The 27,899-nt window shown below is 53.7% G+C and overlaps 1 protein-coding gene across 1 annotated transcript in view; it reads right to left on the bottom strand.

The window, feature by feature from the left end:
• Positions 1-27,899, bottom strand: part of ASTN1 (astrotactin 1) — a 48,346-nt gene that overhangs the window by 12,799 nt on the left and 7,648 nt on the right. Inside the window, exons 2-8 of the mRNA XM_075509201.1 lie at positions 14,305-14,492; positions 10,855-11,248; positions 9,891-10,037; positions 9,330-9,437; positions 8,090-8,239; positions 7,027-7,194; positions 6,743-6,827 (exon numbers count right to left, since the gene is read on the bottom strand). Of these exons, the coding sequence (XP_075365316.1) occupies positions 6,743-6,827; positions 7,027-7,194; positions 8,090-8,239; positions 9,330-9,437; positions 9,891-10,037; positions 10,855-11,248; positions 14,305-14,492 (1,240 nt within the window). The remainder of the gene's footprint in view (positions 1-6,742; positions 6,828-7,026; positions 7,195-8,089; positions 8,240-9,329; positions 9,438-9,890; positions 10,038-10,854; positions 11,249-14,304; positions 14,493-27,899) is intronic.

Raw genomic sequence — 27,899 nt, forward strand, 5'->3', positions numbered from 1 at the left:
GGACAAAAAAAAAAAAAAAAAAAAAAAAGTCCTGATTGCAGGATTACAGCACACTGTCTCATTTCCTCACTGGGATACAATGCCACTTTCCCGTCCGGTCGGCTGGGAGCAGGGGATTACATTCAGCCCGCAGATTGGATTGCCCTGAATGAGGTCAGCTTCGTCCAGAAAGAGATGTGCTCCTTGTGTCTCGCCAACGCCTTGAATGCTTCACGCCTCCGCCTTCCAGCACTCCCGCAGATGGGTTTTATTCTCGCTTCTCAGGAGCACGCCGGGCAGGGAACAAAAGCAGAGGCAAGGTATTGTTCCCCATCGACTCGGGTGGAAAAGTGGTTGTGAAGAGCCGCTCTTGGCTTGCAGTGGAGCTCAGCCCCGGGGCAGGTGCTGTGGAGGTGCAGTGGCTGCCAGACCTCTGCCAGATGGCACATCTGGCAGCCCATGGATGCCGACACATCTGGGACAGGCAGCCAGTGGGCTTAGACCTGCCTGTGAGATGGAAATCACTGCCCAGGCCAGGTTGCATCCACACAGGGTGCAATTTCCAACTGTGGCCAAAATTCCTGTGATGAGGACTTCGAGCTGGGGAAGAGGTTTCCATGCTCCAGGAAGGGACAGTGTGGCATCTCCCCAGCCTGCCTTACTTTGCCTCTACTTGGGATCAAAAAAGGCCTGTTAAAAGGAAGGTTCAGCCTTTAGCTATGTGCCTATGTGGCAGGGGACAACCAATGCTGCCAGGCACCATTGAGTCTGCAAGAACGCAGTACCTTCTGCAGGGAAGCCCTGGGACGATATGCATACAAGACCTCCAGCTCAACAAGAGGCACTTATCCATCCTCATCTCCGAGGAAGCTCTCCAGGAGCTCAGCATCGACATTTCCACCCACACACCCCTGCTGACTCGTGCCTTCTGCTGCAGAGGACGGGGCGAGATCTCATCCCCCAGGCACACACCTCACCTCCTTCATTGCTGCCTTTTGCCCCCTCTGCCTCTGCTGTTGTTTCACCTCCTCCTTCCTTTCCCATGCACACAAGCGTGTGCCCCTGTGGCTGTCTCCCTCCCCACTTTCTGTGATCACTGGAGGCACCTCGCTGCTCTGGTTTTTTGTTGCTTTTGGCAGGTATTTTTGTTGCATGGTCTTCAGAGCTCTCAAAGGAAAGCAGGATTGATCAGAAGCAGCTCTGCACCTGATCAAGTTGTATTAAATGGGCCAGAAATGACAGCTCTTGACTCCCTGCAAGCCTTAGCACTCAGGTAGGCATCTGAAACAACGAAACGGGGGATCACCAGGGCAGCTGAGAACCAGCAAACTCCCCACACGCAGTCAGCAAGTTCCCATGGCCAAAGCGCTGCCAGTGCATCCCCAGGACGACCTTCAGGTCTCTTTGCTTATTCCAGCTGGACCATCAGCTATGCTTTGCTCCAGATCTGGGCTTGAGTGGAAGCCCCCGAAATACTAGCTAAGCCCTCTGGACCTGGTGATGCTCCGTCTCACTTCAACAGGACTCTGGCCATGCTCGAATTGCAGCCCCAAGGGGATGAAGCCAGACTGACTTCCAGCATCAAGAACCGTGCTCCTGCCAGTCCTGGCTCCCTGCAAGGCTCTTCTAGACAAGATGGGTGGTATAAGGAATCAAAGGCCAGTGCCCGCAGGATGCAGCCACGATGAGCTAACCTGGAGCAGCTGCTTGAGGGGAGCTGGCAGAGAGGTCGGAGGGGCTGCAGGAGAGGGGCTTTGCAGAGGGCACTGAGAAGTCGCTGCATGTGAGCGTGCCTGAAATGCCACTGGAGGAGAAGGTGGTCAGCTGTTATGCACCGAAATAGGTGACTTCATGTCTGGTTCCCCGACCCCCAGTGCTCCTGGGGGTTTCCACCCAGTGAGCAGCATGAGGACGGCCGTGCCGAACCCCGTCATGGCAGCAAAGCACCTGCTCCAAGTGCGTGCTGGAAGCGAACGGCGTGGGCCAAGGCACTCACTGCATCCCTTCGCTGGCAGCTCAGGAGTTCAAGCCCAGGGCGAGCAGCCCAGAAGCATCCCCGCAGTGCCCACACCCCGCCTGCAGCCCCAGGACCCACTCCCCGCGATGACCAAAGTGGGCACCCATGAAGACCCAACACCACCCTGATGGGGGGTGAGCAGAGAGCAGATGTGGCACGAGCACCGAGCTGCTGACTTCTCCCACCGGCAATGCCCATCCTGGCTCCTCCCTGACTTCGCTTTGCTTTGCTCAGGCTTCAGCTGCCGATGCCTCTCCCCTTCCCACCTCCCCAACCCCTGCCATCCCTTCCAAGCGGCTCTTTATTAAAAATGCTAATGCCGGCACTGTCTCCCTGGGCTGCCCGTAAATCTGCGAGGAGAATGGGGCGGGAGGAGGAGGCGGATTGGTGGTTTGGTGAAAGGATCTGAAAGAAAGAGGAGCTTTTTATCTGGCCATCCTTCAAGCTCGCAAAGCCGAAGCACACAGCAGGGGATGGAGAGAGGCAGAGGAGAAAAAAAAGATAGAAAAAGGAGTGGGGAAAAAAGAGGGAAAAAAAAGACTTTAAGCAGGAAAAGGGCTGTCCTTGTTACTTCAGTGTGTCCCCGGCTCATCTGGGGTAGGGAGTTGATGGTGCATGGGGATGGGACGGGAAGAGCAGGCGCACAGCCAGGGAGGGGGATAACTGTGTGCAGAAGAGAAGAGGCACCGTGGGGAGGGGAGGTGGGTGAGCAGGGCATGGGCTGTTGCACTAATTCAGGTCTTGTGCTGGAAAAAAATGGCTGCAAGGCTGCGGGGTGGAGAAAGGGGTAACTTGCCCTGCATGGGAGGAGGGCTGGGGTGGCCCCTGCTTGCTAACTGCTTTCTAGCAGAGGATGGGAGCACCCAGCCAGATGCATTTGCCAAATTGCCTTAAACTGGCCTAAAACCTCCCCATGCCGGGGTGAAGCCCATTACAAGTTGAAAGGGCACGTTGATAAAGACCCCTTAAATGCAGACCATCTTAAATCTCATCGGGGTGTCTGAAAAGGGCACCCAGGCAAGAACAGCACGTAGGGAGGGGAAAGGCACGGGCCATTGCATGACAGATCTAAGGGCTGAGATGAAGAAGTACAAATGCGGGCAGGTAACAGTTTATTAACTAAAGGCAGAATGAGATGATTTGACTTTTGGTCGAGTCACACCATGAAGTAACCGCAGGAATTTGGTTTGATGAGCAAAGACGAGGCAGAGTTGGTTGGATTGCTGGAAAAGGAATCCTACCCGGGAAATGTTAGAGTAAGAGCCGAAAAGCAGCTAATTAACAATGCATATCAAAGTAGGAAGACAGACTGTGAACACACAAACAGCACCAGCCAGATTTGTTTAAAACAGCTGAAGAGCAGCACAAAAAAAGCAGCTGATCAAATGTATCTGCTACCCATGATCAAAAAGGTCTTATTTTTTGAAAAACTGATGAAGATTTAGGAACCGGGTGCATTGGGTAAAAGATGTACTGCGGCGGCATGGATCTCAGCATGGTACCCAAAATACACACAACACACAAAGCCTTGCTGCCATCACCAATAAAGTTCAAAGATGAGCTTGCCTTCATGAGCAAAATTAGATGCTGCTGAGTGAACAGACACCGAGTCAACCCGTAATCACTGTAAATAAAAACAAACCAATGGCAAACCTATCTAAACCAAAGGGTTGAAATGAGTTTTCAGATAACAACGCCACCCTAGGAAAACAAAAGAGGTCATAGCCAGACCATGTCTCTCCCAAGCACGCTGAGGGATTTGGCAGAGCCCCCAGGTCCTGCTTTGCTGACCTCCCCTTTGCTAAGAGCCAACATGGCTTCTCCAGGGACTGACTCGCCGCCTGGTTTGTGCTACACACGGCTGCAGCACATCACTCCAATATTGGAGGGGTTAGGAGCATATTAGACAAACAACGGTCAGAAATGATTCAGGCACAGTTGATCTCACCTTGGGACAAGGGGAGAGAGTGGAGGATTTGCAGACATCTCTCTCTGGTGAGCCTGTGGGCAACCTTGTTGCTAGAGCTGGGAGTGAGCTGATGAGCACGACGAAAGACAGCGTAGCCTGGCAGCTCAACCTCCACCCCAAAAAACATAAATACCAGGTTAAAGTTACAAATTATTCAGTTAAATGGGCGCTGACAAGATGGTTCTGCTGGGCCAAAGAGAGTTCATCACAGACATGATGGCCCCTGTGGAGGCTAAGGGTTCACAGGGGACACCTTGGACAGGTGTCCAAGGTAGAAGGTAGAGGTAGAAGAGACCTCTACCGTCACAAGCCCTAGCAGGCAGAGCTGCACCAAGCAGCACCTGGACATCAGGAACAGATCGCAGTGCAGGAAAAAATCCTCATTAAACACCAACCTGGCCCCAGCGTCACGATGCTTAGTGCGGACACGCTTTCAAGAGCCCCTATAAATAGTGGAAGCTGCAGGCAGGGATGGTTGAGTTAAGTGTGGTTTCAGCTGCTACCATTTTCTGAAACAACAATCTGACAAGTTCAAGGAAGAAACACAAAATGACCCCAATTTCAAAGAGCTCAAGAGAGGAGCTCTCAAAGGGCAGTGCTGAAAAAGCCCCAACCCTGCAGCGTCGGGGCCTTCTCAAGAGCCCAGAGAAGGGCTTTGACGGCCCCACCATGGTCTAGGACTGTGTTGCACCTTGCAGAAAAAGAAATCTGCTAGGTTTCTCTGCCCCAAACAGAAGAGTATGTTGGAAATGCTACTTATAATTTGTCATAGCCAACTTTGGTATGTAAGAAGACACCCAACATGTATCCTGGCCAGGTATGAATACTGTTGCAGGAGGAAAGGTAGAGGCTCAAGCATGAGCATGGAGAAGTCTCCCATGGGGGCATCGGGATGGAGCTGGGTCTTAAAAGTGGCCCCAAGTCCCCTAGAGGAACGGAGTGGGTCCTGAGCACCTTTCGGGTTGGCATTGCTGAGACTAAAGCTGGGTCCGGAGCTGTGAACAGGTCCAGAGGGCTGCAGGAATGGATTTGTCCTTCCTGTCCTTGGCTTCTCTCCTGCTTGTTACCATCTATATTTTTTCCCAATTCACCTGAAAGCAGCTTTTTCTCCACTTCCCCTTTAGACAATGGAGTAGCTAGATCAGGAAGAAGCTAGAGAAGGGCAATGTCCATGGGAGGAAAAGTGTGAAGCTGCAGTCCCACGCCCAGGAGAGAAGGAAAAGCAGAGGGGAAGGAAGTAAATGCTTCTCCACCTGTGCTTATCCATTTTTACTACCTGCCTCAATGGACAAAGTCATTTGCCTTCTTGCTTTTTACAAGGTGGTGGGTCCAGCACACTGCTGGTAGCTCTGACCAAGGCACAGGCTGGCACCAAAGCCATGTGTGGTTGTGGGTGGCTGTGGGCTCTTTCCAAGCCACTGTGAGACACTCCTAAACCCAACACATCCCAAAACAAGCAAGTCCCTGGCAGGGGGAATACCCCCTCCCATGCCCCACTCCCCATCGCTCAATGCCTCTTATTAGATGGGCAGAGAGGAGCTGGGGATATCCCTGTCAGACACTTGTCTCCTGGGGACAAACAGGGCAGGGAGCGGTATTTCTGCCTGTATTTTCCCACCCCAGCAGCAGTACCTCGCAGTGGTTTGGGGACCCTGACCACAGCACTCAGCACGTCCCCAGCACGAGGCCACGTGTCTCAGGAGCATGGCTCAGGGCACCCACAACAACAGCCACCCTTGCCTCCCACGGCCAGCGCTCCACACTGGGTTTAATTGCTAAATTGCTTTTAAAATTAAAAAAAACAGAGAGGGGGCTGGAGACAGAGCAGCGGTGCTCTCCCCGGACCCCTGTTCAAAGGGATGCAGCCGGGGCCAGCTGGCGCGGGCAGCCCCCCGTGGCTGCCATCCTCCGGCGCAGTGGCACGGCGGGGGTGCCGCCAAGCCCAGCCTTTGATGATTTTCTCTTCCCGCTGTGAAGACTAATGACTTCAGAGAGGGCGTCCTGCCACGCATGGGGCCGCTGCCGCCACAGATCCAGCTGCAGCACAATGAGACGAGAGGAGGAAAAAGGGGGTTGGAGGTGCCGGTGCACGCGGGGCCTCTGCTTTTGGGGGTGTCTTGGCTTTCTGCACACTACCTCCAGCCATCCCTGGAAGTGCCCATCTGCATGTCAGAGACCCATGAGTGTTAAGGACCAGATGGAACATCCCCCGAGGGTTACAGAGAGATGGTAACGTTTGGGATCCCCCACCAAATTGCTGCCGAAACATCAGAAAAATTTCCCTTTGCACCTCCAGGGATGTAAAGCTGTGGAGCAGACAGTGCTTGCTTTGTTCCCTCAGGCCGTGGCATCAAAGCATCTAATTTGCCTAATTTTCAATGGGGCATCCCCACCCTGCAGCATCCCTCCTGTGCCGGGGACCGCAGCCTGACCTCAGCCTTCCTCAGCACCCAAACCGAAAGCCCCACGAAGCGCAGGATGCCAAGGTGAGTACCCGCAAGGGGAAGAGGCACAGCCTCAATCCTCTCTAGGGGGTGTTTACTCTGAAACCGAACAATGGCCTCTTCTACATCATCTCTGATTATTTCAAAGAAGAGAAATCCTCGCCTCCCGCGGACCTGCTGCAGAGCCCAGCTGCGTGCTGACCTTACGATTCACCAAGATGCCTCTAACTCTTTCACCCAAGAGGATTTGCCACAGCCCTACTATGCTGCTGTTGAGGAGCAGCTTGTGCGAGGACAGTCCAAGCCTGGGCATGCTGCGGCAGGTGCACTCACCCCTGGTTCGTTCCCCACTCATTCCGGATGCAGAGGTGCTTATGTATGGGGTCCTTCATGTAACCTTCGTAGCAGAGACACTCACCTACGGAGAGAGAGGGGGACACGAGGGACATGGGAGGACAAGGCTTTCCACGTGCGTCCCTGCTGAACCCAGCCTGCAGCCACCGGGGGCACCCGGCAGCTCCCACGTGGAACAAGGATAGAAAGCATCTTCGCACCAAGGCCGGGTTGAGCAGGCAGAGGTGAGCTCCCAAACCCACCCCAGCCGCCTGACCACCTACCAGTCTCGGGGTCGCACTGGTGCTCGCAGGGGTCGAGGAGGCGCCGGGCACAGAGGTCCAGGGCCCAGGGGCCACTGGAGTTTTGCTGGGAGAAGAGGACGACCTGTGCCGGGTTCAGCCAGTCGCTGGCATCCAGCTGGCTCCCCTCCAGCAGGATGAACCGGCTCCCTGCCGCCGAGAGGGGAGTCAGTGGTGGCAACCCGCTGCTGTCCCCTCCGTCCCATGATGTTCCCCTGCATCCCATAATGGATCCCTCCATCCTGTGATGGATCCCTCCATCCCATGATGGTCTCCTCCATACCATAACGGACCCCTTCATTCCATGCCCATCCCCTCCATCCTCTGATGGTCCCCTCCATCCCATGATGGACTCCTCCATCCCCTACCCATTCCCTCCATCCCAAGACAGTGCCCTCTATCCCACAACAGCCCCTCCTATTCCACAATGAACTCATCTGTCCCGTGCCCATCCCCTCTGCCCTGTGATGGCCCCCTCTGTCCCATGCCTGTCTTCTCCATCCCATGACAGCCCCCTCTATCCTGCGCCTGTCCCCTCTGTCCCACAATGGCCACCTCCGTCCCACACCCGTCCCCTCCACCCCATGCCTGTCCCCTCCGTCCCATGCCTGTCTTCTCCATCCCATGACAGCCCCCTCTATCCTGCGCCTGTCCCCTCTGTCCCACAATGGCCACCTCCGTCCCACACCCATCCCCTCCACCCCATGCCTGTCCCCTCCGTCCCATGCCTGTCTTCTCCATCCCATGACAGCCCCCTCTATCCTGCGCCTGTCCCCTCTGTCCCACAATGGCCACCTCCGTCCCACACCCATCCCCTCCACCCCATGCCTGTCCCCTCCGTCCCACAATGCCCCCCTTGGTCCTGTGCCCATCCTCTCCATCCTGCACCCATCCCCTCTGTCCTGCACTGGTACCCTCCATCCCGTGCCTGTCCCTTCTGTCCTGCACCCATCCTGCATCTATCCTCTCCATCATTCCCTCCTCCCCTCCATTACAGCTCGCAGAGTGGGGCGGGATGGGGTGGGTAGGACTGCAAGGCACTCACCATCAGCGATGAGGTGCTCGGGGACGTGGAGGGTGATCTTGACAACAAGGGGGCAGCTCATGTGGGAGGAGCACACCAGGCTAATGACACAGCTCGTCACGCTGATGAGGGTCAGCGTGGTCTTGTTCACAGGGCTCCGGGGGGAGCCCACTGCAAAACGCAAAAGCACAGTCAAACCTGAGACCCAAGGAACCCAGGAAGGTCTTGGGGTGAAGACAGGGTGCAGAGACCCTGCCCAGCCCCCTGGAAATCCAGCATCAATCCAATCAAGCAGAGTCACTTCCAATTTTCAAGAGCATGAAGCAGCCTGTGCCGCAGCAGCCTCTCTATCCTGCCTGCTGCGGCTGGGGCCTCCCCAAGCCCCCGCAGCCCGGGCTCTCCCGCACCCCTGCACTGCCGCACACCGAGACCTTTGCAGCAGCAGGACTTTAAAGCAGAGCAGAGATATTGAAGAGAAGAAAGGTAAATGCAATACCCTTTTTTTTTTCCCCCTTCCTTCTTCTCGGCACTTCTCTTGGTTTAATTTTGCCATGACAACAGCCTCCTGGATGCTTTTAGAAAAGCACCAGAGAGCCCTAACTGCTCAGGGCACACAGGTCTTTGACTTTTCATCTCTCAGCTGAAGAAGCTGAGCTGAAAAAGCTGGCTGGGGACTGAGCTATCACCTGTGGAGACAAAGCCTGAACGGGCCTCCCAGCACGCAGCATGGGCGCTGGGGGCGAAGGAGATGGCTCCCAGGCACCCCACTCCCAGAAAAACAAGGCACCGTCCAGAGACGGAGGGAAAACAGACAGAAACTCTCCTCCCAAGGGGAGGAAACCTCCCAAAGGGATGGTGCAGGGTGAGACCCCTGCCCAGGGACCAAGCCTCTCTCCATCCTCCATTGCACATACAGCTCGTACATGCACGGTGCCAGAGCGAACCTGAGGCATCACCGTGCCGAGCAGCGGCACAGGAGCTCACGAGCCAGCCTTTGAAGCATGTTACTCATTAATACACACCAAAGCCCAGCAGAAGCCTCCAGCAAAAATCAGAATATATTTCATCCTCTGCTGAGAAACTCCACCGGAGAGCAGCGGCAGCCCGCTGTGGGAGCAGGGACTGGCACCTGCCCATGGCAGCCCTGATCGTGCCTGGGTTTCCATCTTTTGCCTATGGAAAGTCTCCAGATCCAGAAAGGTGACGGCAAACAAGGCAAGAGGGGCCACGGCTCGCTGCCCACCTCCGTGCCCACACCCACCTCGGCTGCGCCTCCGGCTCCGCGAGGGGTCCGTGTAGAAGGTCAGCTGGGGATCGGTGTCCGCCTCCGTCCCCGAGTCCCCCTCGGGGTTGAGAAACGCTGAGCCGGCTGCAGGGGACACTGAGTGTGGTCACGGCAGGGCCAGCACCACGCCACCCCAAGCAGCCACATCCTACATCACCCCTTCAGGGCAAGCCTTGCCTTGAAGACCAGGAGCCCTGTCTACCGGGTGCAGTGGGGACAGCATCTTCTCCCCTTCCCACTACACACAGCCATGCCCCCTGCCACGGCTCCCATTACCTTGCAACTTTTCCCCATGGCCATGCCAGTATCATAAAACATTTACCATGGCCAACACCCTCTGCATCTTTGCAACCAACCAACCCAACACCATTTGCATCCTTGCAGACACCACTTTTTCTGCTTCCCCCCACCCAAACCCGCATTTCCATGCTCTTACCCAACGCTGGCCCTATTTCTCCATTCCAGGAGAGGGTGAGTGGCTGGAGCGTGGGTGGGTGGAAGCCCAGAGCACCCCATCCACCCCGGGGACCCCCCTACCTCGTGCCTTGTTGTTGATGCGCTTGCGCTGGCTGCTGGAGGTGTGGGACAGCAGTGTGGCCTGCTGGTGGTTCGAGTCCACGGGGCTGGTGGCAATGATGTTGTCCTTGTACTTGTTCATCAGGGACAGCTTGGCGTTATCGCTCCCTGAGCAGGAAGAATTGAAAGCAAAATCTTTCAGGGATAAAGATTTAAAAAAAGGAGGGAGGTGAGAGAGTTTTCCTTGTACCCATCTCCAGCACTTGCTTGAGGTGACCAGGGTGCCACGGCCAATGGGCCGAGCTGCCCCCAATGCACCCTCACGAGCTCCTCAAAGCCTGAAAGGGACTGGCACCTGCACCAAGCTAGCCAAAAGCTGAGATTTAACATTCAGCCTCTAGGGGCACTTCTGCATACCCAGGTCTGTAAAGAAAACCCCTGGAGAGCTTTAGGAATCACACCATGGTCTTCCCAAACCATGTCTCAGTTGAGAAGGCTCCAGTTGGGTGGCTCAGTTGGTAATATGGCCAACGAGCAAGTGTGTTACAAGCCTCAAAGAATCCCTGCTGGTGATTAGAAGACAGCGTTAACTCTGAATCATACTGATGACAAGTATAATTTTTCCACTAAAAATGTCAGCTGAAGAAGACGCTAGAAATCCTGGAAATTTTGGGGGTCACCATGGGGTAGCTCTGAGGGGACACCATTCTGGTTCTCCATCAAGCCATGGGAACCACAGCCCTTCCCCTCAAAGCTCCACCCTGCATTGTCCCCACCACGTCCCACTCAGAGGGACTGCTCTCAACTGGTTGCAAGGTCTCCCAGCAATGGAAGCGCCTTCAGAATGCCACCAACATCTCATACACAAAGAAAACCCAGAGAAACGGGGAAAACGCTCAAGGGAAAACACGTGCATGGAATGACGGAGAGAAGATGAGTTGGAAAGGACCCAGCTCAGCCCATGCCCCTCCTGTCCCATCCCCACCTGGCGTGAGGTCCATGCTGGCCTTCTCATTGCAGCCCTGCAGCGAGTCCAGGGTGCGGGTGACCTGGCTGGCGAAGTCCTCCCCACCGTTCATGCACTCGCGCTGGAGATGGTGCCGCAGGTCGGTGATGTCGTACTCGTAGCCGTCCAGGATTGGGGTCTCGCGGATGCTGAGTGTCCCGCTGGAGTTGTGGCCCTGCACGCGGGCATTGCGCAGGCTCTCCCGCCCATGGCCCCCGATCAGCACCGAGGGGATGTAGTGGATCTCGTTGGCTGCCTCGGCGCTGGCACTCTTCTGGGGCTGCGGCACGCGGCGCCGCTTGCACCACCGCCGGCGGGTGTAGAGGATCATCACCAGGCAGAGGATGGAGAGCAGCAGGGCGATCATCCCTCCCTGCAGGCACAAACGCAAGCGGGGCTCAGGTGGGGTCCAGCGCCAGCCACCCCCCAGGGATGCAAATGCACCGGGGATGCTCTGGGGTGGCCAAAGTGAAGGCAATGGCGAGAGGAGCCCGGTTGCACCGATAAGAGGGTGCTGGCGCAGGAAGCGCCCGGTGCTGGCCAAGCGCTCCTGGCTGAAGCCTGCCTCGAGCTGGACCGGCTTTGAAGTCACCAACGAGGCATGAAAAAGCAGCATTTAAAGCAGAGCATGTTTTGTTTCACTCTCCCGCAACACGTCTTTGAAAGCAGAGATCATATTTATTCCAGGCAAACTCTCCTACGGGCAACTTTTTCTGACCCATTTCCAACCGTTTTCAGTGCTGTCACTCTCAATCTTGGGAGATTTTCCCAGGGTATCCTGCAGAAACTGCAGCACAGATTAAAGGAGATCAAGGCTTGAGACAGCCAGATGACTGAAGCGTTGTTTGGGGAACGCCTGGGTGAAGAGACTGAAAAAGCTCCTGCCCTGAGGGGAGGGACCCCGAAACTGCACCCGGCCCTGCCACCTCGCCACCGTCCCCCAGGTCACGGTCCTGCAGAGACATTGTCACTGCACACAGATAGAAGCAGTGAGACGAAAGCCCAAGCTGGCCCTTTACGCGCAGCCTGCCAAGAATAATAATAATAATAAAGAGCATGCGGAGCCTCCATCTGAGGCTCCGGTCCCCCTCCTCTTTTCTATGCAATAGGTGATCTCCATAAAATAAAATAATAGTAATAATCTGCTCCATTAGGACAAAACATTAAGGGAATTACTGAATGAGAAGCAGGAGAGGAGCTGGAAAAGGAGCTCTAATGGCCATTACGGTTTAACCCTCTTTCATTCCCAGGATAATGGAGCTGCGATGCACCCTCCCAGCCCTCCTTCCAAACTTTCTTTAAAAAAAAAGAAAGAAAAAACAAAGAAACTCCAGTGATTAAGGAGACAAGCAGTCCAGTGACGGAGGTGGGGCTGGCTGGTACACGGCATCTCTCCGGCCAGGAGCCTGCAGCCGGGAGGACGGGAAATCTCTTGCTGGGGCTGAAAACTGGTGCTGGATTCCTGTCTGGCCATGCTCATCCTGAGTTTTCTAGTGGTAAAGTCAGGGCCCAATTCTCTATCGTGTTCAAATCCCTTTAGTTCCTCTGATCCTTAAATAAGTGGGGGCTATCCCCATCCCCACCTGGGGAGATGGTGTCCCACGTCACAGCTCTCCATCACCCCGAGGAAGGGTCCACCTGCAGATGGGGTGACAAGCAGATGGGAGTAATACCAGGGTGTTCCTGGCTTTCCTTTGCTGTCCTGCTGCACGTTATACCCCCCAAACATCAGAGAGCTCTGCCATACACCTGTGCTGGTAAACAAGGGAAACCAAGCTGGAGCTCGAGTCAGGTGGACACCCATTTGTTTAGGACTGCAGCTGTGGGTTCTCAAAAAAGACCTGTTATTTAATTGAAACTGCATTTCTGCTGCCCTGATAGTCTGAGAGCTCAAACTATCCCTGCGGAAAAGCAGCCTGTGGCCACTTGAGATTTCAAGAGGCTCTGAAGGGAGGAACAAAACCTGCACTAAGTCTCCTCCACCCTGTGCTAGCTGGAGGGGGTCAGCGCACCACCTCAGACCCCCAGTTCCTCTCCACAGGAGCACAGAAATCCCGCTCTGCCTTCATCCCCCCACACCCAGCACTCATACGACGGCTGCCAGAGGAGCCCTGTGCTGGGCAGGCACGGGAGTGCTTCTCGCACGGTCCACGTGCGGACCACTGTCACGATGGATACAGCCCCTCGCTCACACTTCTTCTCTTGGCAACCAGACGGGAAAGAAAGAAAATCAGCCTTGAAAACTCCACGTGATCCTGACTCCTGGCACAAAAGCCAACCTCTGTTTGTCAGGGCGTAAAGATGCCGCTGGAGCGGAGCTGAGAGTGATGGGGAAAAAGGAGGAGAGGGAGGATTCAATCTGTATTTACACATTTTGGTACGAGAGCAATGAGTTGCAGACATCGTTTTTGTCAGCTCGATAATAAGCCTTGTTTCGGGCACTCCTGTCTCCATCTTGGCATTCAGTGGTGCCCATGAAAACCACGACCACGGTGGCAGAGCGGGGCCAGCCTCTCCCGAGGTGATGCACCCTCTCGGGAGCAGCTGGGAACAGACAACAAAAAAAAGGAAATGGTCCGAAATGTTTTTTGGGGGTGGCTTTGCCAGTGATTATTTTTTTTCCTTGAGACTAATCAAGCAGAAATGATGGAGGAGAAAACTGGCCTGGGGCTGCAATCTGGAAGAGCTATTGACGCTCTCATTATGGTAGGCACCATTAAACAGCCTGTTTGCAGCCTCGGCAGCACATTGTCTCCGGCTAATTATCTTCCAGTGGCACAAAAATTGTCAGATTCTTCAGATTTTTTCAAACATAAGAAAAAAACCCCAACAAACCACAGATCCACCTCCAACACACAGATCTCTGTCTCACCCTCCTTTCTCTGCCATCAAAACCTTGTCCCCACGTTTCTGCAGGGAGGAGGAGGAGATGTGCAGCCTCCACGCATGGGATGCTCTTGCTTACTGCACACCGTGAAACCGCAGCCATGGGGCTGCCGTCCTGATAAAACTGGTGGTGACAGTGCCCGATGGCACTGTGACACCCGTCACGCACCAGAGCAGCGGGCACCCGGCACCAACCACCGGGCAAAGGTCTCCCAACAAAGTCAATGTGAATTAACCCCGGGTTAAGGTGGTTGAGACTTTCAAAGCCCAGCACCCCCCGAGGATAAAGGCACCCCTGCAAACATATTTGCAAAGCGATGCAAACTAAGGGAGAGGTTTAAAGGAGCCCGATATTAAAGCACCCTGCATGCAGCATCATTCAGAGAGGTGCCCAGGGCATCTTAACCAGCCCCCAAAGGTGGGCTCAGCTCCCCATCCTAGGACAGCTGGAGCCAGATGGGGAAATATATGGCTTTTCAAAAGCCCCTATATTTTCTAGAGGTTTCTGAACACCTAAACGGGGGCTGCCTTCCCATCACATACCATGACAGAAATGTGGAGGATCCTCAGTTCCTCCTCCGCCGACTCGGTCTGGGGCTCATCTGTGGGGTCGAAGCCGGGCAGATTGGGGGCCCCGTCTTGGTGGTGGATGTGGAAGAGCAACGTGCCATTCTCCAGCCACTGCTGCCGCCAGCGCACCAGCGGGATGTCATCCGTGTTGCCCGAGATCTCTGCAAAAGCAAAGCTGGTCACATGGAAATGTGGCAGAGGAGAGGGGTGATGGATGACATTCACCTCTTCCCAAAAAATGCTGGTCTCAGATGCTGGAGGGACCAAGGGATGAAAACAGCAGGCTCCCTCTGGTCACCTCCTGCCAGCACCATGGCTGCCCGTACACGAGCCACAATCTGAAGGGTTAAAGTGGAGTACGATCGTATTTCTGGGTAAAATCCAGATGTGGGCCCCTCCAAAAATCCAGATGTGGTGCAGGGACAGAGCACTTGCTGGCAGCATCTTGGGGCCAGAGCCAGGGAGCCCAGCAGCATCCTTCCAGCCCTAATTCAGCCAGGTTTCACCCACATGCTTCATGTTAAACACAGCTTCAGCTGTGGGGAGCGGAGAATATAGGACATCTTCTCAGCGGCACTAATGGGATCTTTGGGATCATGGCACTAAATTCTTGCAAACGGAGGATATTTCCCTGTACTTCGTGAATGGAGAAACGAGCACGTGGCTGCGATCGCACCTGCAGTTCTGGCTCTGATTGAGGTGCATTCAGAGGTTTTCAGTCTTCAACCACTTTTTGCAGCTTCCCACACAGGACACAGCCCCGAGATCTGCAAATGTACCCACACCTTCTGCCCAAGCACCCTGACTTTCCTCAAGTACCTTTAACTTCAGGGTTTGGGGGCACTGGGACAGACGGACAGAGCTGGGCTAAGGAGCAACGGCAGCAGAGGACACCCGAGCAGGAGGAGCAGCTGAGGATGGGCACACGACACGTGCTGCAGGATGCTAAATGCCGAATCAAACCAAATTCACCTGGCTGACTCCAAAATTTCAGGGACATCCCATGGCTGGGGCTTAACAAAAGGTGGGGGTGACACCAGCACATCCCTAGGAGAGATGGGCACTGTTTTAACCACCGCGTCCATCTCAGACCAGATCACCTTTATCACCATCTCAAATCACCTTGATCTCAGCCATCATCTCGAGCCTGCCATTTGCACGTTAGTTATTTTTCCTGAAAATACAAGCTTCAATTGCATTTGTTGGACTGACCATTAAAAACATGATGAGCTTCCTAGTGAGATTCAGCTTTCCCTCCTGTCACTGGCCTGTGGGAACGGTCCAGCCGGACCCGTCCGCTCCATCCCATTTGTAGCTGTGAGTTCTGATGGCAATGGGAAAGAGCCCTTCTCGCTTTGCAAATTGTCATCTTTATTTTGCTTGTTTCATGCTGCCTTCAAATGAAAACTGGAATTCAATTACAGTGCCGAAAAACAACATTTTAAATTTACTGTTAATTAATTTCATTAGGCTGCCTTAAGTGAGCTAGCTACCGGGGGGGGGGGGGGGGGGCGGAATCTGCATCAGGAACCTGGTTCATCCTCCCAAACTGATTTGATTAATCAAAAGAAACATTAGCTGCAGCAAGCGAATTGTTAGATTGTTTCTGCTCAGCACGGGCCATATTTCTGCTGGTAATCAGTGCACTTCGAGTGTCCCAAGCAGAGAGATGCTGAGCTCTCCTCGATGCCACTGGGAAGCAAAACAGAGAGGAGTTAAAGCATCTAGGAAGCCAGAAGCACTTTTGAAATTCCCTCTAACCTCTGAGATGCATGTTTAGGCATACAGATCCCCTTTGAAAGCCTGTCCTGGGAGCCGGGCGGGTTTGAAAAAGCAGATCTCCTCCTTTCCCACCTGGTCTTTATTCATGGGCTGAAAGGGGAAAACAAGCTTTCCTGCTTCCCCAACTCCCCACGGCTTCTCAACTTCAAATGAACTCACTCAAATGGAAGAAAATATTCTCCTTGCACCTGCCTGCTAACGTGAAATTAGGAGTAATTAAGGCAAGAGTTTTTATGCACAACAGGAACTCAATGTACTGACATTTGGAAAAATGTAAATACCAGCATTTGCTCCATTGTAAAGAGTGAAAATAATAGATACTAAGTATATGACATTGTGACATTTAGAAAGCTAGAGTTAAAGATGTTTTCCCCCTGATCTGACATATCATTGAAAAAGCAGCACCCTTCAGCTCATTAATATTTGAGGAGGACTCCTTGATGGAAGTTATTTAAATGATTAATAGATTATAGTAAATTTAAGCCTTAAAATAGGTTGTCATAATTTCAAATTTATTTAAACAGGCTTATTTTTAAAAAGAAAAATGTATTTCAATAAAAAAATGGATTCTTGTTTCAAAAGAGCACAATCCAGCCACAGAGCCTGAGCGCATTATCCTCTCCCACCAGACATCACAACACGACCCTGCGGCTGCATTGCACACAAGTCAGAAGTGCTAGAAACAGAGGAAAACACCCCAAAAATCAACTGCCATCACCCCAAACCAGCAGGCTATGACCCTTCCATCACACCGCAGAACAAGGCTGCTCCACCATCTCTGCTCCTGCCCTGGGCAAAGGCTCTTGAGGCAGCGCCTGGATGAGTGAGCTTCATCCTTGGATCTCCTCCTCCTCTCCTCGAGGGTATTAGCAACATGCCAGCTGCCCCTATCCAACTCCATTTCTACTTGAAAAAATTATACATACAAATGCTTTCCTCTGCCCATGAAGTTTTCCTGGAGTTTGGTTCAAGCAAGACCAAGAGCAAGACAAGACGAAGACCAAGACCAAGCTTCCTCCCTAACACAGCATCTCTTTGCTCTCTCTTCTCCCAGTCCAATGCATTCCACTTTTATCTTTGTCTTGCTCTCCAAGCAGACATCCTATCACCTGGTTGGAGATGCTACGGTGACCCATGTAGCCAACTGGGGCCATTTATCTGGATGCTGTAGGGGCTCAGCTCTGCCATGGGGCTGGCAGGTGCCAACCGTGATGGCCAGGTCATACTGCAGGGCCAGGAGACCCCAGAGGAGGTGGGAAAGTGGGCAGAAAGCCAAAAAAAAAAGGCAGGGAGAGAGGATAATTTCAAGTTCAAAGTTTGAAAGATATTGATGATAGGCCTGGTCCCTGCATGGCTTTCATTAAGGCCTTGGATATGAAGCCATTAGCACTAGTATTAACTTCTTGCACCTCTGTTAAAAAATAGCCTGCCTGAGTCAGGGGTTAATAACAGTAGGATACCACTAATTAGGCTGTGCCGCATTCACCTGGTATCAAACGTGGCCCAGGTCCTTCATATCTACAGGAGCAGCAGCCTCCAAAGACCCCGGCTGATGCTTTCAACATAACGGCTGTGGCTGCTCCCCTCCCAGACCATCTGCAAGGGGAGGGAGGGGGGAAGGAAAGGTTGTAGAGGAGCACACTGAGGAGAGGACGAAAGTCCAGATGAAGTTGCTGGAGGTGGGAGGATTTATATCTGCTTCATTATTGATCATCCCAAATAACCTCATTTCCCTAGGGACAGCCATCCTAAGCTGTCCCAGTCCTTCTGGAGGCAACACCTCTGCATCTCCCAATTTGGGGAGGCAACACCTCCATTGCAGCGCAATTCTGCACCCGAGCTGGTGCAACGTTGAAACCGTGGCCCCCGAGCCCAATGCCAACATGGACCCATTCCCACATCCTTGTCCCCCCGCCGAGACCTGGCATCATGGCACACAAAGAGAGCAACTCTCCTTAAAAACGCAAACCAGCATTTTGATGGAAAAAAAAAAAACGGCAAAACAATTTTCCTTTCCATTTGGAAGTGTTTTGCACTAATAGACGCCTCCGATTAGTCAAATGAACTCTGCCATAATGCCAGTCTCTGCAGACTCATTTCATACAGCAGAGCACAGATTTTGACTTGGACTTATATTTCCTCATTAACATTTAAACCTGGCTTATTTTCCATCCGGAACCTGACTGTGTTTTTATTTAAGTTCCCCATTAGCTAAGGCTTTTGCTCCGTGTCTAAACCTCGCACATCCTTTAAAGGGCTCTAACTCAGCTAAAGCAAGCCCTGGCCTTGCATTCCTCCAAGGGTCTCCAATGTCTGAAGTACCTCAGGAGACCTTCCCACCATGAGCCACTCGCACTCTCTATCAGGACCTCAGGCCTTGATTCCTATCAATTCAGATGTCAAAACGCATATCCTGATATTTAACTCGTTTTTACTTCTGAGGTTTTAGTGACACATCTTTCATGGGATAATATACATGTTTTTATGGGCCTGTTTAAAAAAATCACATTCATCACTGACTATCCATATTTTATTTGCATTTTTTTTCCTGTCTCCAGTCTGAGGTAGGAAAACCAGCTCATTCTGTAGTTCATTCTGCCTTTTCAAGACAATCCAGCTTTTCCATACCAGCAAGCACAAACCTCACTTTATCTATTGGGAACCTGCTTCAAGGGACAGGGCACCTTGGGCAAAATTTCCAAAAGACCCATAGACATGGGAGAACTTAAAGGCTCAGGGAAAAGGCACCCGCTGTATCTGGAGCCACTCTCTGGCCAGGTCAGAGAGATCACCCCACCACAACGTCTGCACGTGGGGCTGGTACACGTGAAGCCCTTAGCTGTTGTAGCAAGGCTGACAGGTAACCAGGTTTCTCCTTGAAACGTAGGATGCCTTTGCTTTTGGGAAGGTTATCAAGGAGTTACATTTCAAAGCTGTAGCCACGCTTTAGCCTTGAACTGGGATTTTTGTCCCGAATATGCCATGGCCCTAATTCATTCCTTTCTTTAACAACAAAACCCTCCATCGCTCTGGGGCTGACATGCCGCGCGGCCGTTTGCAGAACGAAGGACACTGATTCATCACTAATGGGTCTGAGTCGACCGGGTTTGCTCTGCAGCTGCTGACCTTACAACGCGACGTGCCCCATTGCCCTTCTCTTCCCTGCAGACCCAAGGACATGCCCAACCGCACCTGTGTGACGTCCCCTCCAAGGTTATTTTTCCACTGCATTTGTCAATTTTGACCAAAAACTGGGGAAAACTTGGCTAATGCATGTGGCTGCAATGAGCAGGCTGGGACATTCCCTGGTGTTTGATTTTCATTCCTGTTCTGTTAGTTTGGTCCCATCTGCTGTAACTGTGAACTACAGAGGAGATGTGGGAAGAGAGACAAATCCACCTCCTGGACCAACACTCAGGAGACATGGTCATGTAAAAAAAAAAAACCAAAGCTCCACACCACGACAGTGAGCAAAAGCAAAATAAAGAGGATGCGTGACAACAACTTATGAGATGCAAGTTTGATATTTAAATCCCAGAAAGGACCACATTTCTAGTTGATATCCCACCCTGCAACGCCATCACATCACCTCTTCCAGAAGGAAGCCCAGGTCTCCATGGAAAGAGCCCAAATGACAGAGAAGCTCCCAATCAGCCATGGAAAATGACTGCCCTGGCTAAATCACCTCCCAGCAAATCGGTCAGCCCAGATGGTGCTCACCTACGAGCAGCGGAGGAGGGCAGCTGCTGAACTCCACCAACACACCAGCTATCACTCAGAAAGGGTGAGCAACTGGAGGAGCAAAACTTGGCAGAGAAGACCCCAATCTCTTAAAAAAGCTCTTGTGCATTATGGAAATTACAGACCGGTAAATCCTACTTCTGCCCTGGACCGTTTGTTAGTGGAACCGGTAGATGCGTGGATATATACAGGTTGCTCAACACTGTAAGCCAGTAGATAAGGGTGATCCATTTTGATGGACTCGTTTCAAAGAGTCCTTGTCAAAATCTACCCTCAAAGTTTCCCAAAGCACTGAAGTGGGGTTGGGATAAGAGGAAAGGTCCTCTTGAAGCCCACCAGGAGGGGGAGGAATAAGAGGTAAGTTTTCACAATGAAAGGAGGTTACCAAAAAGCCCCACAGAGATCTTTGTCAGGACCTCAGCTGTTCAGAAATGCTCTGGAAGAGGAGGCGAATGACAAAGTTGGTCACCAACGCTAAATTTAGTCTCCACAAAGCTAAAGCTGTGAAGTGCTGGAGGAAAGTGGGCAAGGAAGTGGGCAGGTGAAATTCAACTTTGGTGAAAGCAAGCCAATCTCGAATCCTGCAAGTGGTATTCAGGTCAGCCATCTCATAATGAAGGAGGCAGAGCTAGGAAGGTTCAGAAGAGGGGTACAAGGAAGATGAGATGTCACAAACGGCTTTGTGGAGAGGAGAAACCAACTGCGTTAGGACCCCTCAGCATGGAAAACAAATAACTGAGCAGGGACATGGTAAAAGCCTATAAAATCATGAAGCCAGTGGAGCAGTGGGAAAGGCAATGATTATTGACTATTTCTCACTTCGCAAGAATTAGGAGTGTAAAAACTAACAAAAGGCTCTGTTTCATCCACCACAAAGTAAGAAAACACTGAGAAAGGAACTGAATTCAGGGAAGACCAGCGGCTATCGAGCCAGACAGCCCAGAGGCAAATCCCAGCTTGAGAAATCCCTGCAGCACAGACCTCGGCAGTAGGGAAAGGGCCATGCAATACATACTGTGTTTTTTACATTTTTTCCCCCAAGTATCAGCTACTTGCCATGGCTGGAGATGCTGACAAACCTGCTGTCCCCCACACTGCCCAGTGTCTTGGGGATGGGGGGTGGCTGCAAAGCCAGCTAGGTGCTGCCCAGGCCACCCTTTGAGGATGCATGCCACATCAACGTGTCCCTTCAGGAGCGGCTGAGACCCTCTGCTCCTCCAGGCACTGCCTCGCTGGGGGAAGGAGACCCCAAGGCAGCTCCCTCCCATTGAGACAGCCTCTTGCCACCCAGCCAGCAACCCCCCCCCCAAACCCCGGCCCTCCGTGCCATCAGACCCTACTGACCCAAGACGCCTGCCAAGATTACCTTCAGCTTTCCAAGCCAGCCAGCGATTTTCACGGGGAGGCAAAGGGCTATTTATATTCATCGTGGGCTGGCAGGGAAGGTAATGGCCAGCCACTCCAGCCCATCTGCCAGGCACTTAGCAAGACATCAGAGCATATCGTACAGGCGAGGTCAGGCAGCAGCGGTGGTGGGACAGGCAGGGGAGGCGAGGGATGCATTACAGAGATGACATGGACTTCACTTCAAGGGTAAACTTCAGACTGCTCCTGCAGACTAATTTGTTTAAGTGCTCGTTGCGCTGAGGCCAAGAGGTTGGGCAAATTAGACATTATTTTGGCGTTCTCATGCTCCGCACAGGAAATGAGCATGGCTGCTCATTCCTCATCTCCTGGGGGAAGAGCCAGGACCTGCCTCTCCTCTGGGGCATGGGAGAGATAAGGTGGCCCTCCCAGGGGGTGAAACAGGACTGAAATAACCCTGTCCGCTCTCCTGCAAACAGCAGGGCCAAGAGGTTTTCCAAGGGGTGGTCCTCCTCTTCCTCCCACCTCCCCTGGAGGGACCGATGCTGGTCTTGGGGGCAGGATGAATCGCCACCAGTGGCCCCATACTGGGATGGAGAAGGCAGGCATGGGCTACTGCCAACTGCAGCCTAATGTCATAAACTCTTCGGTACTTGGGAGCTCTTACCCGATTTCAAGCTCCATATTCAAGTTTGTGGAGAGGCTTTGAAAGATAACAAGGAGAAGGGGGAAAAAAAGAAAAAGAAGGAAGAAAGATGTAGAAGCGGAAAAAGTTGACTGTGCATCTTGAATTTATCAGTCTTGAAAGAAGAGCTTGTCAAGAGGGCCAGAGACCAGTCAGTGCGGGGTGATCAATGGGAGGACTTTTGGGTCTAGTCAAGCTTGTTTCAGATTTACAGGAAGTGAATAGGGGCATAAATCTGTCGCCGCCTGAAGAAAATGGAGGTAATTAAATCTGCAGGTGTATATAATTGTCATATTGACGATCTATATAAATCAGCGGAGCCAGCAGAGGCACAAAGCACTGTGTTGAGCATGGAGCCTTGCCGCAAGGAGCTGTTTGCCCACCTGCCTGGCCAGGGGACAGGACCAGCAGGTGCAGGACACAGCCCCGGGGACACCCATCTCACCCGCATGGACCTGCCCATCACCGCAGCCACCACGACCCTCTCCTCCATGAGACACCTTCTCCAGATTGCCCCCACAGTCAGTAAAAGCAGCAGGACCCCCCCGCTGCTTTCAGTGGATGCAATTACCCGCGGCCTCATCCTGGCTACTGCCAAATTTCCCGTGACTTCAGGAAGATGAAGACGGGACCCTGAGCCCAACCACAGACACCACAGTGGGCTCTTTGCAGCCACTTTGAAGCTCCAAGCCCGGGTGCAAGTGGGGCACTGACTTGATCTTGCAGCAACTCTTTTTTTTTTTTTTTTATTTTATTTTAACCTTTGTTATTTTGGGAACTTTGAAGCCTAAGCTGCTCCGAGGTGGCTGCCTTTGTAGGAAGGACAGAAAGTGCAGAGTGGGGATTTGAAAGAGGGGGAGAATAGGGAGGGGAAGAAACGGTGCTTCACAGCTGCGGTCTACGGCAGCTCCTTCACCGTTTCTCCCGCGTACCAACAAACCCACACCAGGAGGCACTCGGGGCTCTTTTACCAGCAGCTATGGGACATCTGGATGCAAAGCAGCCCCAGTGTCTTCCATTTATCTAACACTGTGACGCAGAGAAACTTCAAAGACCTTTGCAGACCTGCATTCCTTCTCCCACTGCTCAATGGGACACCCCTCGGTCCCCGGGGTGGCTGCAGAGCTTCCCTCCCAGCCGCCGCGGCTCAGCCCCGTTCCTGCCGTGCATGCCGGTGCCACGGGGACACGTTTCTTCCCGCCTTGCCGGGAGGGACGGGAACACGAGAGAAGGCTTTCCCATCGTCTTTGCCAGCCAAGCCCCCTCACACGTGCCTGAAGGCCAACCCCGCTTCCCAGGTTGAGTGCTACATACGTGCGGCAATTGGATAATTAAAAATTAAGCAAGCGCTTCTGCATTGCAGTCCAAATTATGTAACGCCGCTCTTCGGTTTCAGCACCCATCAGCTTTAATGCGATCACACAGCAGTACAGCCCTGCCTGTATTTACCTGCCTGTCTTTGCAGGCAGGGCATGCGCCCTTGGCAGGAAAAAGGAAACCCCAATGTCATAACCACGGGCAGAAAGTTCCCTCGCATTCGCATGAAAAAAAAAGGAGGAAAATCTACTTATTTTCTTAGTCTAGGGCTGAAATCTGGGATGGCCAGAAAAAAAGGGGCACAGCAAAGCGCCGAGGGTCACCCGGGCCAGGGCAGCACCCCTGTGACTGGGATGTTTATGAGTGAGGGGCTGCTGCCTCTTGCTCCTCCTGCGCCAAAGGGAAGCAGCATCCCATGTTAGCAAATAAGCAGCATTTCTGTAAGCAAACAAAATTAAATCAGGCTAGGAGTGAGCTGCATTTTTGGTATCTTGAGAGCAAAGAGCCCTGCCAGACTCTGAGCACTGGGTAACTGCAAACTCCTACATTTACAGCCACGTCTTTGCTTTATCCCCGCGGACTCTGGCTGTTGCCAAGACTGGAGCTCAGCAGGCCAGCCTGCCACCTCCTCCCTTCCTTGGCCAGAAACTGGCCGAATACACAGCCATGGCCTCTGCAGTGGTATTCCCAGGGCACAGACACTGCCACCCAGTGTGAAATCAGCCATTAATTCCTGCAGTGATTAGCTCCAAAGGGCGCTTTACTGGGCTCCGTGCACGACAGCTTCAAGAAGCCACCAGGGATGCTGCAGCTCACACCTGCGACGAGTGGCTTTGCCAGTACCCTCCATCACTGCTCCTAACGCCCCTCGGCTTTCGTGTCGTCCCTCCAGTTATTTTCTACCTCCTGCCATCGCGCCTCTCCTCCCACCTCGTGGTCTTTCCTTTCCTGCCTTCCCTCCATCATCCCGATGCTTTCCTGCTGCCGGCACGGCTGTGTTTCACATGCACGCTGCCTTTCATCCCAGGGCACATGGAAATCCCTTCTTCCCTGGCAACCGAGCTTTAATTACAAGGAGGTGGCTGGATCCAGCCCGGGCTGACCGTGCCACCACCGTCCCATGGGGAGACATGCACCACGCCCCTCCTGGGAACCTCCGCATCCCTCATTCAGCTCCCAGCCCCAGTGCCCACGGGACACCCCTTCACCCCAGTCTGTGCCAGCCAGCGTGGGATTAGTGCAGGGGATGCTCGGGGCCAGTGGCTTAAGGCTGAGTCCTCTGGCTGTTAACCAGCGATGTGCCTTACTCAACGAACAAGAAAAGGGGGAAACGTGGTCATAAAAAGCCGTGGAAGCCGGCCCAGGTCCAAGGTTGACTAAGCGGGCTCGATGCATGCAATGCACTCCCCTCCCCAGCTCACAGGCATTTCCACTATCCACTGCGGGGGCTGCACTATTTCTCCTGCCGACCAGGTCTGAGCGCGCCAGGAGCACGGCACACCCAAGGAAGAGAGCAGCTCCTGCTGGAAAGCTAATAAAACCGGTTTGATTTTTCCCTGGAAGGATGTTTTAGGCACTGTCTTGCTTGCAGATGTTTGGACACAAAGCCCAGCCCAGCTAAAGCTGCACCTTGGCGTGAGCTGGGACGAGACCCCTGCAGCTCCCGGCTCACGGGCCAGCAGAGACATTTGTAATTCCCCCCAAATTCCCGGGCCGCATGTGTCATGTCTGCATACACAAATTCCCTGGCTTGCCCCTTTTGCCAGCAAGAAAGCCAGCAGCTCCATGGCAGCGCAATGGCTCTCGAGTCCCATCACTGCTCCTCTCCAGAGCTCTCCCGAAGCGGTGAAACCCAGAGCCTAGCTATTTCTGGCTGAGCGATAGAGGGAACGTTGGGGAGATGCACCTCTGGGATGGGAAAACTGGTCCGCACCGGCACGACCGCCACCCGGGACGGTGGGAGGCCAGCCTGGGGTGGTGGGAGGCACAGCGGGCTCTCCGGTCCAAACCTGACATTTCCAGGAGATTTCCCAGTGGCTGCGGACACTGGGGACATCATTAGGGGAGCGGATGGGCTGAGAGCACCGCAGCAATTTAAAGTCTGCGCTGAGCCGGAATTAGTTCCCCTGGGATCCTGCAGCCACAGCTGCAAAGTTGACCCTGGCAAGAAAATTTGGGAGCACGATGTCTCCTCTCCCAGGCGTCTCCCCATCCCCGCCGAAGCCAGCCAGCTTGACCGATCCCCGCAGAAGCCCCCCTGCCACCATGCTGTGCTGCCCTTCTCGGCAGGAGAAAGGGCACTACCTCCTGATGCCACACTCAGAAAGACAAATCACCCTGACCTGCGCTGAGCCGCCCGTCCCCATGCTGGAGCTGTGCCCCGTCGTCGTTTCCCGCATCCTCACTCCTCCTGCAGCGCCCTGAACCTTTCGTTCACACCCAGCCACCCCCCCAACACTCCACCTATGGACCTAGGAAGGGGTTTTTTAAGCCACCTCTTCTAAAAAACCACCCTGCTGCTTCATCCGTGGTGGAGAAAACCCATTACGGGAGGGCATTTGCTGGCCGCAGGGCAGCGGCACCAGGGAGGACTGGGAGCCCACCGGCCCGGGCAGTGGGTTCCCAGCACCGTGCCCTCCCTCTCTCGCTCCCCTTGGGATGCTCAAATTAATTGCCTTGTCTCCTGGAGCTTTTAGCTGGAACAAATAAAAGAAAAAGAGGGGTTGCCAAAACCCATAATAAGGTCTACAGTTCCTCTGAGCTACAAGGGCTGCTTTAAATTTCAGGGTTTTTTCTTTTTTTTTTTTTTTATTTGAAGGAGGTTTCCATGGTAACTGTCTCCCATCACACAAGAGCCTGTCCCCGGGATATTTCGGGGTTGCTAATATCTGCTTTCCCGGGCAGCCACTGTGTTGTGACGGTGACATCCTGGCCAGGTTTTTTGGCAGGGGAGGTCCGTAGGAGTGCAGGAGAGGGAAACAGGAGGTGTCACCCCCAAAAACCAAGGTCAAGGTCCTGCCTGTACCCGGTTTCCCCTGCCCATCCCCTGCCCACCAGGCAGACCTCCATCCCAAAGGGCTCTGGCAGCCAGGCAATGGTTTCACTTGGACCGCGGACCCAATTCGGGGAGCACTCCCAAGGCAACACAGCCCTTGCTGGGCCAAGCAGAAGCAATGTGTCCGTGCAAGGGCATGGGCAGGGTCTCCTTAACATCTTTTACCGCCTTCTCCAACCCTTCTCCAACTTCTTTACTTCACCACGTTAGTTTTCAGCTGGATCAGCTCCCCACGGGAGCAAAGCTAGCTCTCTGCATTCCCCATAGCTGCTTGCTCTGCTACGCTCGTTAGTCATCCTAATTACTGAAATGCCTCAGAGCCAGCCAGGAGAGGGACCGTGTCTCCTCTTGCATCAGGGCCGTGGACCCCAAACTTCTGTGACCAACATGCCACCACCAGAGAGAGGGTGTCCCAAGGACCCTTTACCCCCCCTTCAATTATAAACGGTGAAAAAATCCCCTGCCTCTTCCCCAGCAGATCTCAGGCTCTGCAGACAGGACACAGCGGAGGGGTCAAGCTCAGACCCCTGCCCATGCCCATCACCGGCAAACGAGGCCCCGCAGCAAAGCAAAGCATGGGGTCAGCTTAGACCACATCCCAAAACAGACCCAAAAGAGCCCAGCGCTGGAGACGCAGAGTGAGCATCCATCCCAAGCATCCCTTGGCTGCAGGGCAGCAAAACAGGATCAGAAATACCAATGCAGCGTGTGGGAGTGGAGGATGCTCTCCTCCAGGCGCTTTCTCAGCATTAAGCCGTAGCGGGGCGGCCAGAACCTGGCAAACAAGAGTCTTCCCTTATCTAGACAAATCCCCCAGCCTCCAGCGTGCTGCTGCTTGGGGGTGAGCCGCCGGCCACAGCCAGGCTGGCTGCAGAGAAGCCAGAACCTGGCAATTCGCAAGTAAAAGGACAGCCAGTCTTAAATGACAGAGCCGTCACCATCCAGACACTGCCTTAATCCCGCCAGGCAAAAATTCCTTAATTTGAAGGACGGCTTAACAGCGAGACTCCAAGAGAGATGATTTCAGAGCCTCCATTTAGCTGGCTAAGCAACCATTTAAAAAAAACCAAAAAGGTAGGAAATGGGCTGTGGCCCAGAAGCAAATGCCGCCGGCATGGGGAGAGCAGGGCAGAGGCGAGATAGCGGCGTCAGGGAGGTGTGCGGCTGCCCAAGGGTGCCCTCCACCGTGTGGACCACAGCCAGCTCCTGGGGGTAAATCATGCCTGCAAAGCTCTGGGGGCCTTCAAGGAGTGCCCGCGTGGGCGGCCCGACCCCTGAAACTGGGACAGGTCTTGGCACAGGAACGGGAGCGAGCCTGAGCATCCCTGCCAGGATGCGCTCTGGGAGCGATTAAAGGGAGCAGGGAGCATCGCTCTGCACATCCAGCCAAAACAGGAGGCCAGGGCCCCACAGCCTGCTCGGCTGAGCACCGGTCCCCTGCCCGCCCTGCCGGGCACTGCCGGACCCTGACACCCACCACTGAAACGCCAAGCGGCCCCACGGCCCGCTCCCCCCGCTGCTTTCTGGGTCAGCGAGATCCCCTCCCAGCCCCGTTGCCACTGGAGCCGGCTGGATGCACGGTTGCTGTGGCAACGGGTTCCCAGAGACGAAATCCCTATTTCT

This window comes from Mycteria americana, chromosome 7 (assembly GCF_035582795.1).
Source record: "Mycteria americana isolate JAX WOST 10 ecotype Jacksonville Zoo and Gardens chromosome 7, USCA_MyAme_1.0, whole genome shotgun sequence".
In the NCBI taxonomy this organism is placed as follows: Eukaryota; Metazoa; Chordata; class Aves; order Ciconiiformes; family Ciconiidae; genus Mycteria; species Mycteria americana.